Below are 12,236 nucleotides of genomic sequence, written 5' to 3'. Positions count from 1 at the left end.
TGAAAATGCGTGTTTCAGCCCAGGAAATCATACACATTTTATATCCATATCTGCTTGTTGCTGTCAAAAAAAAGAAAAGAAAATTAAAAAAAATTTCAGCTCCTCGGGCTACACACTCTTCGTGTTTTGGTCTTTCGCTGTGGCTCCATCTAGTGGCTGTACAGAGCAATAACACGGAGCGAGCCGCAGACAGCTCAGGACCACTCCTAGGTTTTTTTTGTTTTTATTTTTCCAGCTAAACGCAAAAAGAATGTGATCTTATATTATCCTACACTTCCAATATCAATGCTTCTCCTCAAGTCAGCAGCTCTGTTTCATTCTTATTTTTTTGCGAGGTAGTAAGTGACAGTGAAGACAGAAGACCTGTGATTTGTCTGTATAATATATTCTGAAACTTTCATCATTTTTTATTGGTGTTTGATTCCATCTTTGTAACTCTGACAAGCAGCTGAAAACTCGCTGTGAATTTGTTCAAAATACATTTCATATTAAATACACCCTGTGGTATCAGCAATTACTTTCCATTTAAGTTTTCAGTTTGAGATGTCTGAACCTTAAAAGGCCCATTGACAGACATCACTGCAGGCCACTGCATCGCACAGCAGATGAATAATGTAGATATTTGAGCTGGTTGTGGTACAGCTTACTGGTGTGTGTAGGTCTAATATTAGACCAGGTAAAAAGAATTGCCCAGCAGACTAGACTCTACAGGGACCTGGATGCCTTCATTAAACATAGTAGGAGGCCACTCTGGATATCTCATGCTCACTGAAGTGGTAAGCAAAACTGCTGCGGGTTGCCTGGCAATAATTAAACTGCATTAGTTATAAATGTCTGCGAGGCTGCAAGAATATGACAAAGTAACTTGGTTCTTTTACTCTTTTTGATTTAAAATGCGTTTGCACAGGAGGTAATTTATTATTTAATTTCCATGCAGTCCTCATTATGTCAGAGTTGCTGACCTGTCCTTGTGCAAAAATTACCAATCTTAACACTCCTGGGTCCTGGCTAACTTTGCCTCCATAAATGATTAACCCACTGGGGGCTTGTCTGTGGGGTTTGCGGCTCTGTTACCCTCAGCAGACTTGCAGTTATTTTGGAAACTCCCATCTCTCCATGGTCTTCTCTTCAGTGATGTGTTTACTTTCTTTTTTCGGTGTGGTCAAACACTTGTGACAAATGGCTTTTTGATCCATGGATGTGGACATTCCTTTCCTGTCTGTACACAAGACGTTCTGTGTGAATAAATTGGGTTTGCATGAAAAGACGGAGTAACGGGTGGAAACAAAGGCTCTGCATGTTTTGACTCAGAGCACGGTGATGATCTCAGACTGGTCTCAGCACTTTCAAAGGGAGCTTGTGGCTGCTGCATCTTTGTTTGTCAGTAGGCGATGGAGCCGGAGAACATGACACTGACGCTGGATTGAATGAGGGTTAAAAATTCAACAGAAACAGATGGAGCAGTATCTGGCGTTCAAATAATTTAAAGAGGGGTTCAGATAATGAATCTCAAGTGATCAATATGGATACTTTAAGAAACAAGAAAAAACCATGGGTGCTTTATGAGACAGAGGTGCCACACAGCAGGTTTGGGTAAGTTTTCCGTACTTAATTATTATCTATTTCATCATGATATAGTCCATGGCCTCTGATATCCTGTCACCTAAAATATCCTTCTGTCAAACTAAAATCTGAACTCTTAGTAAGAAGGAAAGGTTGCTTTAAATCTTCATTCTTCCATCTACCTACTCTAGTAAAGCAACTTATGTCAAGTCTTATAAGTGAGTCAAAGATGAAGTTGTACATTAGCATCACAGTCTGTCCCTAGGAGTTTTTAATTCACATATTTTTCTTTACTTTCTTTCCTCCCCACGCGGCTTCACCACAAACTCTTTCAGCTTTTTAAACCCCCTTTTCAGCAACCCACTACGCGTTTATTACTTAATTATTTTATGGTTCCACTGATTGATTGTGAGAAATGCGTATGATGTAAAGGACCACTCATGCATGTCCTGATGGACCTGTACAAGAGTTCACAATGCTGAGACATGTGACGTATTGTTTAAGCCTGTAGTCTCCCCGAGCAACAGGGCCACACAGGAGCTGCTGGTGGTGAGTAACACTTTGATCTTTCAAACACAACCCCCAAACCAAACACATTCCCCCATCACTTACTCCCCGTCTGCAGCATTCTCCGAGCCCAAAAAATAAGACCCACTATTCACTTTACCTATATTCCTACCACCTTAATGTGCATTACATGAGACTTGATAATGTGATTTTAAACTTTTGTTTGGCTCAGTAATGTGTTGTCCCGACTCTGCCACTTGGGAGCGCTGCTTTCATTCTGCAGCAAGCCTTTCACCAGAGACGGGAGGGAATGAATAAACAGTTGCAACTCACTAACAAAGATCAAAATAAGTGTTGTGAAGACACCAAATTGTCAACAGTCCTCCATACAGACACCTATATTGTCTGCACTTATTCCTTAATGCTAATGTACTGCATGTTTTGATCCAGCTGTCATGTGTACACCCAATCCACCTGAGGAGCGGACTCAGGGGCTGTAGTCCCAAAACGAAGAGTAGCTCCCAACTTAAGAGAAACTCTTACAACATTTTAGTAGTAGCAACAACTTGAAACCAATTTCTGCACAAATTAACACTGTCCTTTATCTGATCATTGCTGCGCTCCCTTCTGCAGTGATCCGGCCTGTGGAGTCGGCCCTGCAGAGAAACTGAGCCCTGAGCACCTGCAGCTTCTGAGAAATGCATTTACCTCTCCAAAAGCCGGAGTACAGATACATGAAAACAGACCTAGTGGAAGGAGTGGAAAGAACAGAGGAGGAAATGAGGAGCGGGGGATGAAGCTCGAAGAGTTTCGGGAGGTTTTGAGGTCGGTAATTGGTCCAGATATCGAGGACACGTGGGTTGAGAGATTTTTCAGTGAGGTAAATAGAAATAAAGAGATGTTTTTAATTTTAGTAAAATTATAGTATGGCTTCTTGGTCTTCAGGGCACTGACTTCTTAAACGTCTTTATATCTAGGTAGATATCACTTGTACAGGACAGGTGAGGTGGCAGCAGTTGTGTTCCTACCTGCTGCTGGAGTACACGGAGAGACAGCGTGCCTCCATCCCCACAGCTGCTCTCCTGGACTCCCAGCCTCAGATCAGACACTGCTCTCACAACAAGGTAGGAGTTTACCAATTTAGCTCTGCTAAAGTGAGAAGAAATGCTTCATCTTAATGTTTAAACACTTACACTGACATGCCTAAGGTGAGCACAGCGCTGGTGATGGTGGTGGTAGCTTGTATGGTGCCCTGGGCGAAAAGAAAGAAATAGAAATAAAAAATAAAAATGGCATGTCACCCATAAATCCACCATTGTTTCTGTATATAGGTTAGGGTTAGGATAGGGTTTAACAAATGATTAATACTGGTACATAAGTATGATGGTTTTAACACATTCAGCCATTCTTACAACTGAAAAAAGGTGCTAATGCTAAAATGAATGCTAAAGCATCTTGATAGTAATTGCTGCACAAGTTCAACCCACTACACTAAGCTTGTCTAATTTCTTCTCTGTACTCTCCTTCTGCATATTTTTTTTCTACAAGTAGTACTTTATTTCCTCCAATAACCTTTTTTTTCTTTTATTAATTTGCTTCACTCATATGCAGCGGGAGCCGACAGTGCGTGTGGTCACTGTTTCCCATCCTCCTCCACTGCGATATATAAGTGTCAGTAAAGGGGGTCAGATCACTGTCTGGAACAGCAGCCTACACATCCTCAAAACTGTCGGGGTGAGTGACATCATGGTACAAGTTTTACATCCACATGGAAATACAGCACACTCACACACACGTTTCTACATTTGCTTCTCAGCTTGCTGGAGACCCAACAGAGGAAGTGGCCAACACAAGGAGGTTCAGAGGCTGGACCACTGATGCGGTGTATATGGACAACGTCCGCAAGGTTGCCATAGCAACCGACTGCAGGGATTTGCACTTTGTCGATGTCTCCACAGCCGGTGTATTTGAGGATGTCCACCTATTTGGTACACTTGATTGCAAACATGTATTAGCTGATCACTAATGAAAATGAGTTACTGCACAAAAAAACGAATTTTCCAGATGTTAACTCTTTGTTTCATCATTGCTCCAAGGTTTTCGTAGTGTCCCCACCGCTCTTTGCTACTGGCACGATGAACAGGTACAGCCGCTGTTTCTTTGAGATTTCAAATAAATTCACTTTGAGAGCAAATAATTTGTCTCTTAAATTTATGTGGTTGTCCCTCCAAGTGTCCAGAGCGTTCCCCGCCCCTGCTGCTGCTGGGGGATGAAAAGGGAGGAGTCCACCTGATGTGGTTCTTGAATCCGTCTAAAGGTCTTTTTAAGAATCCCTCCAAGAAACAGAACGGCCCACACAGGATCTTTTTCCCAGTAAGCTTCACCCGTCTCATTTCTCTTATCTCTATTTAATTACTGAGCTCAGTCTCTGGTTTTTGCGGATAAATGTTCCTCACAGGTATCTAGCGGAAACCACTGAAGCAGACTGACAGCGATGACGTGCACCTGTTGATTACTCTCCAATTCAAAAAACAGCACTTAAACATTCATTCTTACCCGTCTCGACAACAGGACCTAGGTGAACACAGCAACATGGTCTCCTACCGTCACATCCCCAACATCCACCAGGAACCAATCAACAGAGTGATGTTTGAGCCCAGTACCAATGTCATCATGACATCCTCAGAAAGTGACACCACCTCTGTGGCCTTTGTGAATGTGACAGTAAAGCGGGAACCGTACATCTGGAAAATTAGTCAGGTAACTTATATCACAAGGTTGATTTGCTGTTGATACGTGTTATGTATTCTCTTTAGTAACTCTTGTTATGAATCATAGCTAAGAGTACTTGAATGAGTGTGTATTTGTACATCATTTTGCAAATGGTATGAGAAGATAAAATGTAAACTAGCAGGAAGGAGGTCTAATTATTTTTGTAGTTATCCACTTTTTACGTGGGTCAAAGTCACAGAGACACATGTCAGTCACACTGCTCTGGTCTGGGTAACAGTGACCTGACTGGGTGGGTCAAGGTTTGAAAAACAATTATACCCTGGAAAAATTGTTTAGATGGCATTCAAGGTCCTTGCACGGTTAATGCTCTATTACATAACCCATTCAGTGAATTATCCCTCGCCAGTTTTATCTAGAGGAACAAATATGAGACGTGAGTGAAGTTAGTCACTTATAAAGTTTACTCCACCCAGCCTGGAGGGGCAGACAGTGTCACTGACTGTTGAGAAAAGAAGTAACGCTGTTGCACAAAACATTATTAAACTGGGTGGCTGCACTTCCTGTTATGCACAATGGCTTTTTTTGAACAAGCACAGTCATTTTACACTCCAATTAAATTGTCTGGACATTTTTACAATAAAACCACCCTTTAAAAATCCTCAGTGCTGGGAAAATCCTGAGACCAGCTAACTTCATGTGTGTTTTATTTTCCAGAATACAGAGACATCAAACACCAGTTCATGTACATTTCTGTCTCTCTGAACTTATGAATGTTGGTCTTGTTTGTCTCCTCTCCAGGGAGCCAAATGTTTTGACTACAATGCATCTCTGCAGTTGATGGTCACGGGAGGTTGTGACCGAGCAGTCAGACTGTGGACTCGATTTGTGACCACACGTCCTGTAGCTACACTGCCAGGTCACCGCGCCACTATTTTGGATGTTGCAATCTACCAACCTGTTGGGCAGATCTTCAGCTACTCCAGAGATGCTGTGAGTCATTAAAGATGAAGCTTAGAAGACAGTGAACTGTCCTGACAGTTGAGTGTACCGTGATAGCCTGTGTATTTACTAGTGACTGGACTAATGTTTCTTTTGTCAGGAGCTGAGGGTTTGGGACATTTCCTCACATCACTGTCTGAAAACTGTCCGCCTGCAGTTCCCGTGCCTGCAGCCAGGTCGAATCTCAGAACACGGCAACTTCCCTTTCCTGTTGCTAAGCCCTCCTCTTCCTGAAGACGCACAGCCTCATTTAGTGGTGGGATGCAAAGATTACCTGGCGCTGCTCAACCTGGCCGAAACGAGGAGAGGAGGGGGCGGAGGGTTCACAAATGAAGGAAGGGAATTTGGACCAGAAATCCAAAGCGGTCCGGCCCTCTCCTGTGCTCTGTACAACCCCACCCTGAGACAGGTGGTGACCGCACATGCCAACTCATCTGTGTCTCTGTGGGATGTAGAGACAGGTAGGAGGCGGCTTCAGATCTTAAATGCTCATGGAGAAGCTGAACTCCTCTGCATGGCACTAGACTCCTCCCACAGAAGACTGATCACTGGGGCTCGCAACGGCACCGTTAAGGTTTGAAACCACATCTTTCACTATCAGTTTGTGTTAAAATACAGTGAACTGGCACCTTATATACATGAAGTTACATGCATCTGTATTTCAAATGTGTGAGACAATTAAAAAAGAGTTGGTCCCTCTTACTGACCGCTCCAAGCAGGTGTGGAATTTACTGAATGGCCTTAACCTGCACAAGCTGGAGCCTGTCACCAACTCTGAAGTCACCAGGTTGACCTGTCTCCATGACAACAAGCTGCTGGCTGTGGGATGGAGCCAGCGGATCATTCAGTATGACATTGCAGCAGCCAAGGTAAAATTGAAGCTGTTTTAAATTGATAATCCGCAGCAGTTTCACATAAATAACTATGATTTTCTTTATGAATCACTTAAACTAGACTGAAAGGAACCATTTCACTAAACCTTCTGTTGAATGTGTTTCAAGCCTGTTGAACCATCGCCCACACCCAGCATCACTGATGGGTGCAGTGGGTTGTGATCAGAAGATCACTCTGTTGAACCTGTGACCACGCCCAACTGTGATGTCACAGGGTCCTGGAGTACACCTGTACATCAGAGGGAGTTAAATTACTGTTAAGTTTATGTTTCAGTTTATAACTGATGCAACAAAATAGTATTTTAACCTGCTGCTACAGATTTTACTTTCAAGTGTTTTTAATTGAAAGACAAGAGTCAGGCAGGAAAAAACATTAAAGGTTCCAGGAGAAGGTTTTTTGTAAACAAACAAAATGATGTTTTCAGCCAATGTTTCACACCAAAACACATGTATATCCTTTATATATAATAAACACGTTGAATGCATTTCCCTTCTCTAAAAGCATTTGCAAAGCCTACTTCTCGGAAGAATTAGAAACCTGTATTGTTTCTATATATACATATATATATATACAGTATATATATATACAGTATATATATATACTGTATATGTATATGTTACTTGCAAGCCTGTCTTCCTTTTTTCAGTGCTATCAACTCAGTGGAATAGCATGAAACTATCAGCAGGACCAAATCGGAAACACATTGCTCTGTAGCATTACTTGTGGACAAAACCTCAACAGGGAACCTTCCACATCAAACCTGAAGTAGTGTTGAGAGGATTGTCATTGTGATGTGATAAAGTAAAATAAAAAAATAAAGAAAATAAAAATAAAGAAAAAATTTAATGTGCAAAACACCAATGTCTGGTGGATCTATTCAGGAGAAAATGTTCTGCTGAACAGGAAGTCATTTGTCATGTTTCTGTCAGTATTAGCCATTTGTTTGGAAAAATAGACGAATAATAGTGTAACTACTGTGAACACTGACACGTAATCACAGCATTGAAGACATTATAGAAGCTTTTGATTGACAGGTGAAGTGCAGCACAAACATTCACTAATGACCAAAAAAAGAAAAACATGTCAAGAAAACAAACAAACAAACAAACAAACAAACAAAGCTGGCCACCCAACCAGTGTCTTAGCCTGCAGACTTCTGCTTTGCCACAACTTCTTCCCCAGATGTTGGATGCAGGATAATGATGAGTCCCACACAAACAGCTGTCACCATGGTGACTAATCTGATACAGATTTGAAACACGTTGCCCCAAATTAGCCTCAGGAAATATTTCATGCAGTAGTAGCACAAAACATATCCAATTATATCCAATGAATTCACAGTAAAGTCTGTCATATCTTTAAATCATATTTTTTATGTCTTTGTATTGCTGGTAAAAAAAAAAAAAAAAAACATTTTTACAGAGCACAGATAAAAACATACCCACATCCACCCAGACATTTATACAAAGGTCAAAAGAAATAAGGATGAAGTGTTGCCAGTGGCAGCGTAAGTGCCAGAACAAACACGGGAGTGAACTGCAATGTGAGACAAAAGTCTGGGTGTGCAGACGTGCATATTTTCACACCTCAAATTCCTGTGTTACATTTTACCTCTCAACCTTTAACTTCCATCTGCTCTGCGGTTAAATTCATCCCTTAAAGACTAAGGTTCAGGATTCATGCCTCTACAGCGAATTCTTCATGCTGTTTTTTCTCAGTCGTAATGTTTCTCATTGTAAAGCCCTTATTGTTTCAATAGAGGCAGGTTTTCTCAACCGGTGAAAGCTGGTGGGGAATGACCTGATGTGACCTGATACGTTAATTAAGAATACATTTACACGCCGCCCCTTGTGCAATCAAAGACATCTGCACCAGTATTTCTATGACGTCTGCCGTGCTGTCAGTTTTAAAGAGCTGACCACAACGTTTTAGCCCAGAGGTGTAAACAAAATCAGTAAACCACAGCTACACAAACAGTTACATGTTACTTTAGACTGTTTGTAAACTGTCCCACGGAGGGAAGTGATGTGCAAATAGTTTCACAATTACAATCAGCAAGGCCCGTGCACATTAGAGCCTGCAGACAACATCGCATTGTTTTTGTGGAAAACCTTTTCAACACTGCGTATAAACATTTCCCCTAGGACCTGTATGTGAGAGCAGACCTGTCGTGGAAGTCCAGCGGCGTCCATAAGTCGGACATCCTGGTTGTGTGTCAGTGTTATGCTCTGGGGGTCGTTGCCACAGCGAGCCATGATGGAGAGGTCATCGTCTGGAGGCTGGAGACGCAGGGACCACTGCTCCACCTGCAGAGAGAGAGGCGGGCGGGGTAAGGGGGATACAGAGCGATGCGTGTGTTGCCTTCACGGTTTAGTACTGGTGTTATGTTTTTGTGCCAATATAAACTCATTATGAGTTAGACAGAGATCGTCTCATCACGTCATCCATCACCTGTGAGGTCATAAACACCAACGAACAGATGTGATGAAACTCAGTGTATCTCACTCTGAGGTTTTGACCAGATCAAACAGACATCCGATGGTTTTCATTTGTTTATATGTTATAAATGGTTCACACATATATATATATATATATATATATATATATATATATATATTACTCTACAAAAATGTTAAGTGTGACAAAATGAAGACTTATTTCTAGGGCTGTTTTCATTCTAGATTAATCTTCAGATAATTTTCTAGTTATTTCATTATCATAAGATTTCAGAAAACTGTGAAAAATACACATCATCATTTCTTAAAGCCCAAGGTGATGTTATCAAATAGCTTATTTTATCTGACCAACCATAACCCACAGGTATTCTATTTATTACCACATTAGACAAATATGTGGTAAAACATTACAGTTGAGAAATATCTGGTATTTTTGCTTGAAAAACTGATTTACAACTGATCAGGTAACAATCAATATAGATGTTGATTATGTTTCTGTAAACTGAGTAATCAATTCATTTACCTGCACTTATTTCCATTGTGGCTCTTGATGTAAAGACAGCAAAGATCGATAAACAATGAATGTAATCATCAGTAAAAGCATTCCAGTCTAGGATGGTAATGGACACTTGTGTTTTTCAGAAGCCACAGTTTGGCCTTCTTCTTAACTCATTCCAATTCCTGGCACCACTGACGTTAAGGAACAGATGCCAGTGTTGGTACTGAACCTCAGCAACTCTAGCTCCAGTCTGGTGGTCACCAGTTTCTTTGTCAAGAGCACTGCGTCCTTAGCGGGAGCCAACTTCTACATCGTTTTCATCTGTTTTGTGTGATTCCAGAGTCGTGCCTCCTGTGGACAGTCTCTTGTTCCTGCAGCATCGAGCTGGCGACAGAAAGCTGAGGAACAGAGGTGTCCTGGTGTCATCACAGGCCGGCCGTCTGTCCTTTTGGAGTATCACTGGACAAACACACACTTATGGTGAATGCGACACTGAAGAAAAACCTGCAAGTATCACTGATGTGAGGTCTTTAAGAAAAAACTGGATGCAAAACTAAATTACATAAATTTAAAATAGATCTCTGACAGTATGAGGAGGTGGAGGCACGAATCTGTACAAGCAGTTGACAGGCTGCCGTCAATTTTAATGATCCTCCCGTACGATGGATTTACACACAGCCAGAGCAGTGACAGTTAGGCTGAACCGTCGACTTGGACATAGTTGTGGGCTGCCAGGAATGGCAGCCCACAACTATGTCTCTTTCCAGATCCCATCTGTGTTTAGTGGTGTGGGATTCATGCACTGTGACCGCTGCATATGTGTATGAGCGTGCATGGGTATATGTGTGTGTATGAGTTATCCAGTATGCATTTGTGTGTGTGTGTGTGCATAGGTCTGTGTATGTGTCCATGCATTTTTCTAACAGAGAGGAATTTGAGATCGTGACATAACAGAGAGATGTGTGACATAACAGAAAGCATTCAAAGGTAGCAATTTGTCTCAAAAGCACATTTGTCATTCTATGTCAAAAACAGTATTCTTGAAATTGGCACAATATCGGAATATAAATAGATGTGCTTGCCTGCAGCTTGAGAGAACCAACTGTGGACTGTGTTTATAAAAACCTACAGGAGCCTGTTGCTAAAACAAAATTTGCTTTTAGATTTTATTTGACTTTCCTATGTTTGGAAAAGTGCTTTCTTACAATCCAGGTTCTTCTCCTTATCCCAGGTCAGTTTTATGCTCCAGAGCAGCCGGGTGTGCGTGTGCTGAGCCTGAGCTCGGATCAGTCGAAAAACACCATCCTGGTCTCTGGAGACACAACAGGCTGGCTTCAGATCTGGGACATGTCTCACTATGCACTGGACATCCAACATAAGGTGAGCTGGTGTCAAGAAAAAAAAATGCAAAGTGTACCGTATAACCTCGCGTACTTAAGGTATTCTCTTTCTACACAGTCGGTTTGTGAACGGCCTGCGCTGCTGCAGCGTTGGAAAGCACATAAGAGAGGGTTAGTGAGTGTGGAAGTCCTGGAGGAGGCCGACAGACTGCTCGTCCTCACAGCCTCGGCTGACGGTTCAGCTGGACTGTGGACAAAGGACGGTGATCATGTGGGATCTTTTGGACAGGAGGTGATGTGGAATATCACCGATGCAGCTGCATACCAGAGGTGAGTTTATGAGTATATATCAAATAACAGGAAGAATGAAAACTATTTAGAAAGGGAGCTTGGAATCAGCAGTAACCATCATAGGCACATCCATGAATAATTATAATTAAATCCATGAAGCAAAATCACAACAGAGAGGAAATAAAAACATGCCACAATCTGAACAACTTCTTTTCTCAGCCGACAAACTCACTGTGCGCTGAGGGTGAACAGATCGACTCCCTGTGTCACTTAGTGGCTTGCTAACTCTTCCGTAGTCGGAGCATCATGACCATGGAGGCCATAAATGCTATATATGACTGCGCACATGCTGCTGTGAAGTATATTCGATTACACAGTCCAAATTTTGAGGATGACGTGTGTAAACGTGGCCGTCTCTTTGTGGGATTTGATCATTCAATTCTGCCAGCCAGATTGTACCTGGAATAAGAAAACTGCCAGTATCAGATACAGAACAAGTCCAAACAAGTCATGCTGTCGACAGTGAGACCTAAACATGTGCCAAATCTAATATAGAGAAACACATCATCCAAAAGAAACTTCCCTCGTTGTTTCCACAGCCGTTTGAGTCTTTAATAGAAACCTCAGTTTGGTTAAAGGTCATAAACTCTGGCTTAGTGTGAGCCTTTGCTGTGTGCACGACTGTATTTCTGTCACATGTTAGGTAACAGGGGCCATAAAGGAGAGAACCGTTCAAAGTAATTTAATTTGAGAGGACTAGAAGGTGCAGTCCGAATATAAGAAGCTGAATGAGGAGCCAAATCGTTTCATCATTTATGGTTTAAACTCTTGTCAAGACACGCTGCTGATGGCTTCGTGCGGTCGCTATAAATGAAGACGCACCACATGGATGCTTGAATTGAAATTTAAATGATTGGTTATGGTGATTTAGTGTGTATCTGTCCGTCACTGTCT

The 12,236-nt window shown here is 41.9% G+C and overlaps 1 protein-coding gene and 1 long non-coding RNA gene across 3 annotated transcripts in view; one reads left to right on the top strand and one right to left on the bottom strand.

Annotated features, from left to right (window-relative positions):
• Window positions 1–1,040: 1,040 nt before the first annotated feature.
• The window catches only part of LOC130161903 (WD repeat-containing protein 49), a 17,669-nt gene continuing 6,473 nt past the window's right edge, over window positions 1,041–12,236 (top strand). The window contains exons 1-15 of one of the 2 annotated variants that reach the window (XM_056365275.1): window positions 1,041–1,593; window positions 2,704–2,950; window positions 3,048–3,194; window positions 3,682–3,804; window positions 3,887–4,058; window positions 4,167–4,213; window positions 4,303–4,443; window positions 4,642–4,830; window positions 5,602–5,793; window positions 5,903–6,376; window positions 6,522–6,671; window positions 8,841–9,025; window positions 9,992–10,131; window positions 10,883–11,031; window positions 11,110–11,321. In XM_056365275.1, the coding sequence (XP_056221250.1) occupies window positions 1,523–1,593; window positions 2,704–2,950; window positions 3,048–3,194; window positions 3,682–3,804; window positions 3,887–4,058; window positions 4,167–4,213; window positions 4,303–4,443; window positions 4,642–4,830; window positions 5,602–5,793; window positions 5,903–6,376; window positions 6,522–6,671; window positions 8,841–9,025; window positions 9,992–10,131; window positions 10,883–11,031; window positions 11,110–11,321 (2,639 nt within the window). In that variant the 5' untranslated portion in view covers window positions 1,041–1,522. Of the gene's footprint in view, window positions 1,594–2,703; window positions 2,951–3,047; window positions 3,195–3,681; window positions 3,805–3,886; window positions 4,059–4,166; window positions 4,214–4,302; window positions 4,444–4,641; window positions 4,831–5,601; window positions 5,794–5,902; window positions 6,377–6,521; window positions 6,672–8,840; window positions 9,026–9,991; window positions 10,132–10,882; window positions 11,032–11,109; window positions 11,326–12,236 lie in introns of those variants that run through there. The other variant, XM_056365276.1, reaches the window with a different exon arrangement.
• Window positions 8,863–12,236, bottom strand: part of LOC130161940 (uncharacterized) — a 10,502-nt gene continuing 7,128 nt past the window's right edge. Inside the window, exon 3 of the long non-coding RNA XR_008826205.1 lies at window positions 8,863–9,002. This is a non-coding gene — a long non-coding RNA (uncharacterized LOC130161940). The remainder of the gene's footprint in view (window positions 9,003–12,236) is intronic.

This window comes from Seriola aureovittata, chromosome 21 (genome assembly GCF_021018895.1).
Source record: "Seriola aureovittata isolate HTS-2021-v1 ecotype China chromosome 21, ASM2101889v1, whole genome shotgun sequence".
Lineage (NCBI taxonomy): Eukaryota > Metazoa > Chordata > Actinopteri > Carangiformes > Carangidae > Seriola > Seriola aureovittata.
The sequence above is the reverse complement of the archived record's forward strand: the minus strand, read 5'-3'. Positions and strand labels throughout refer to the sequence as shown.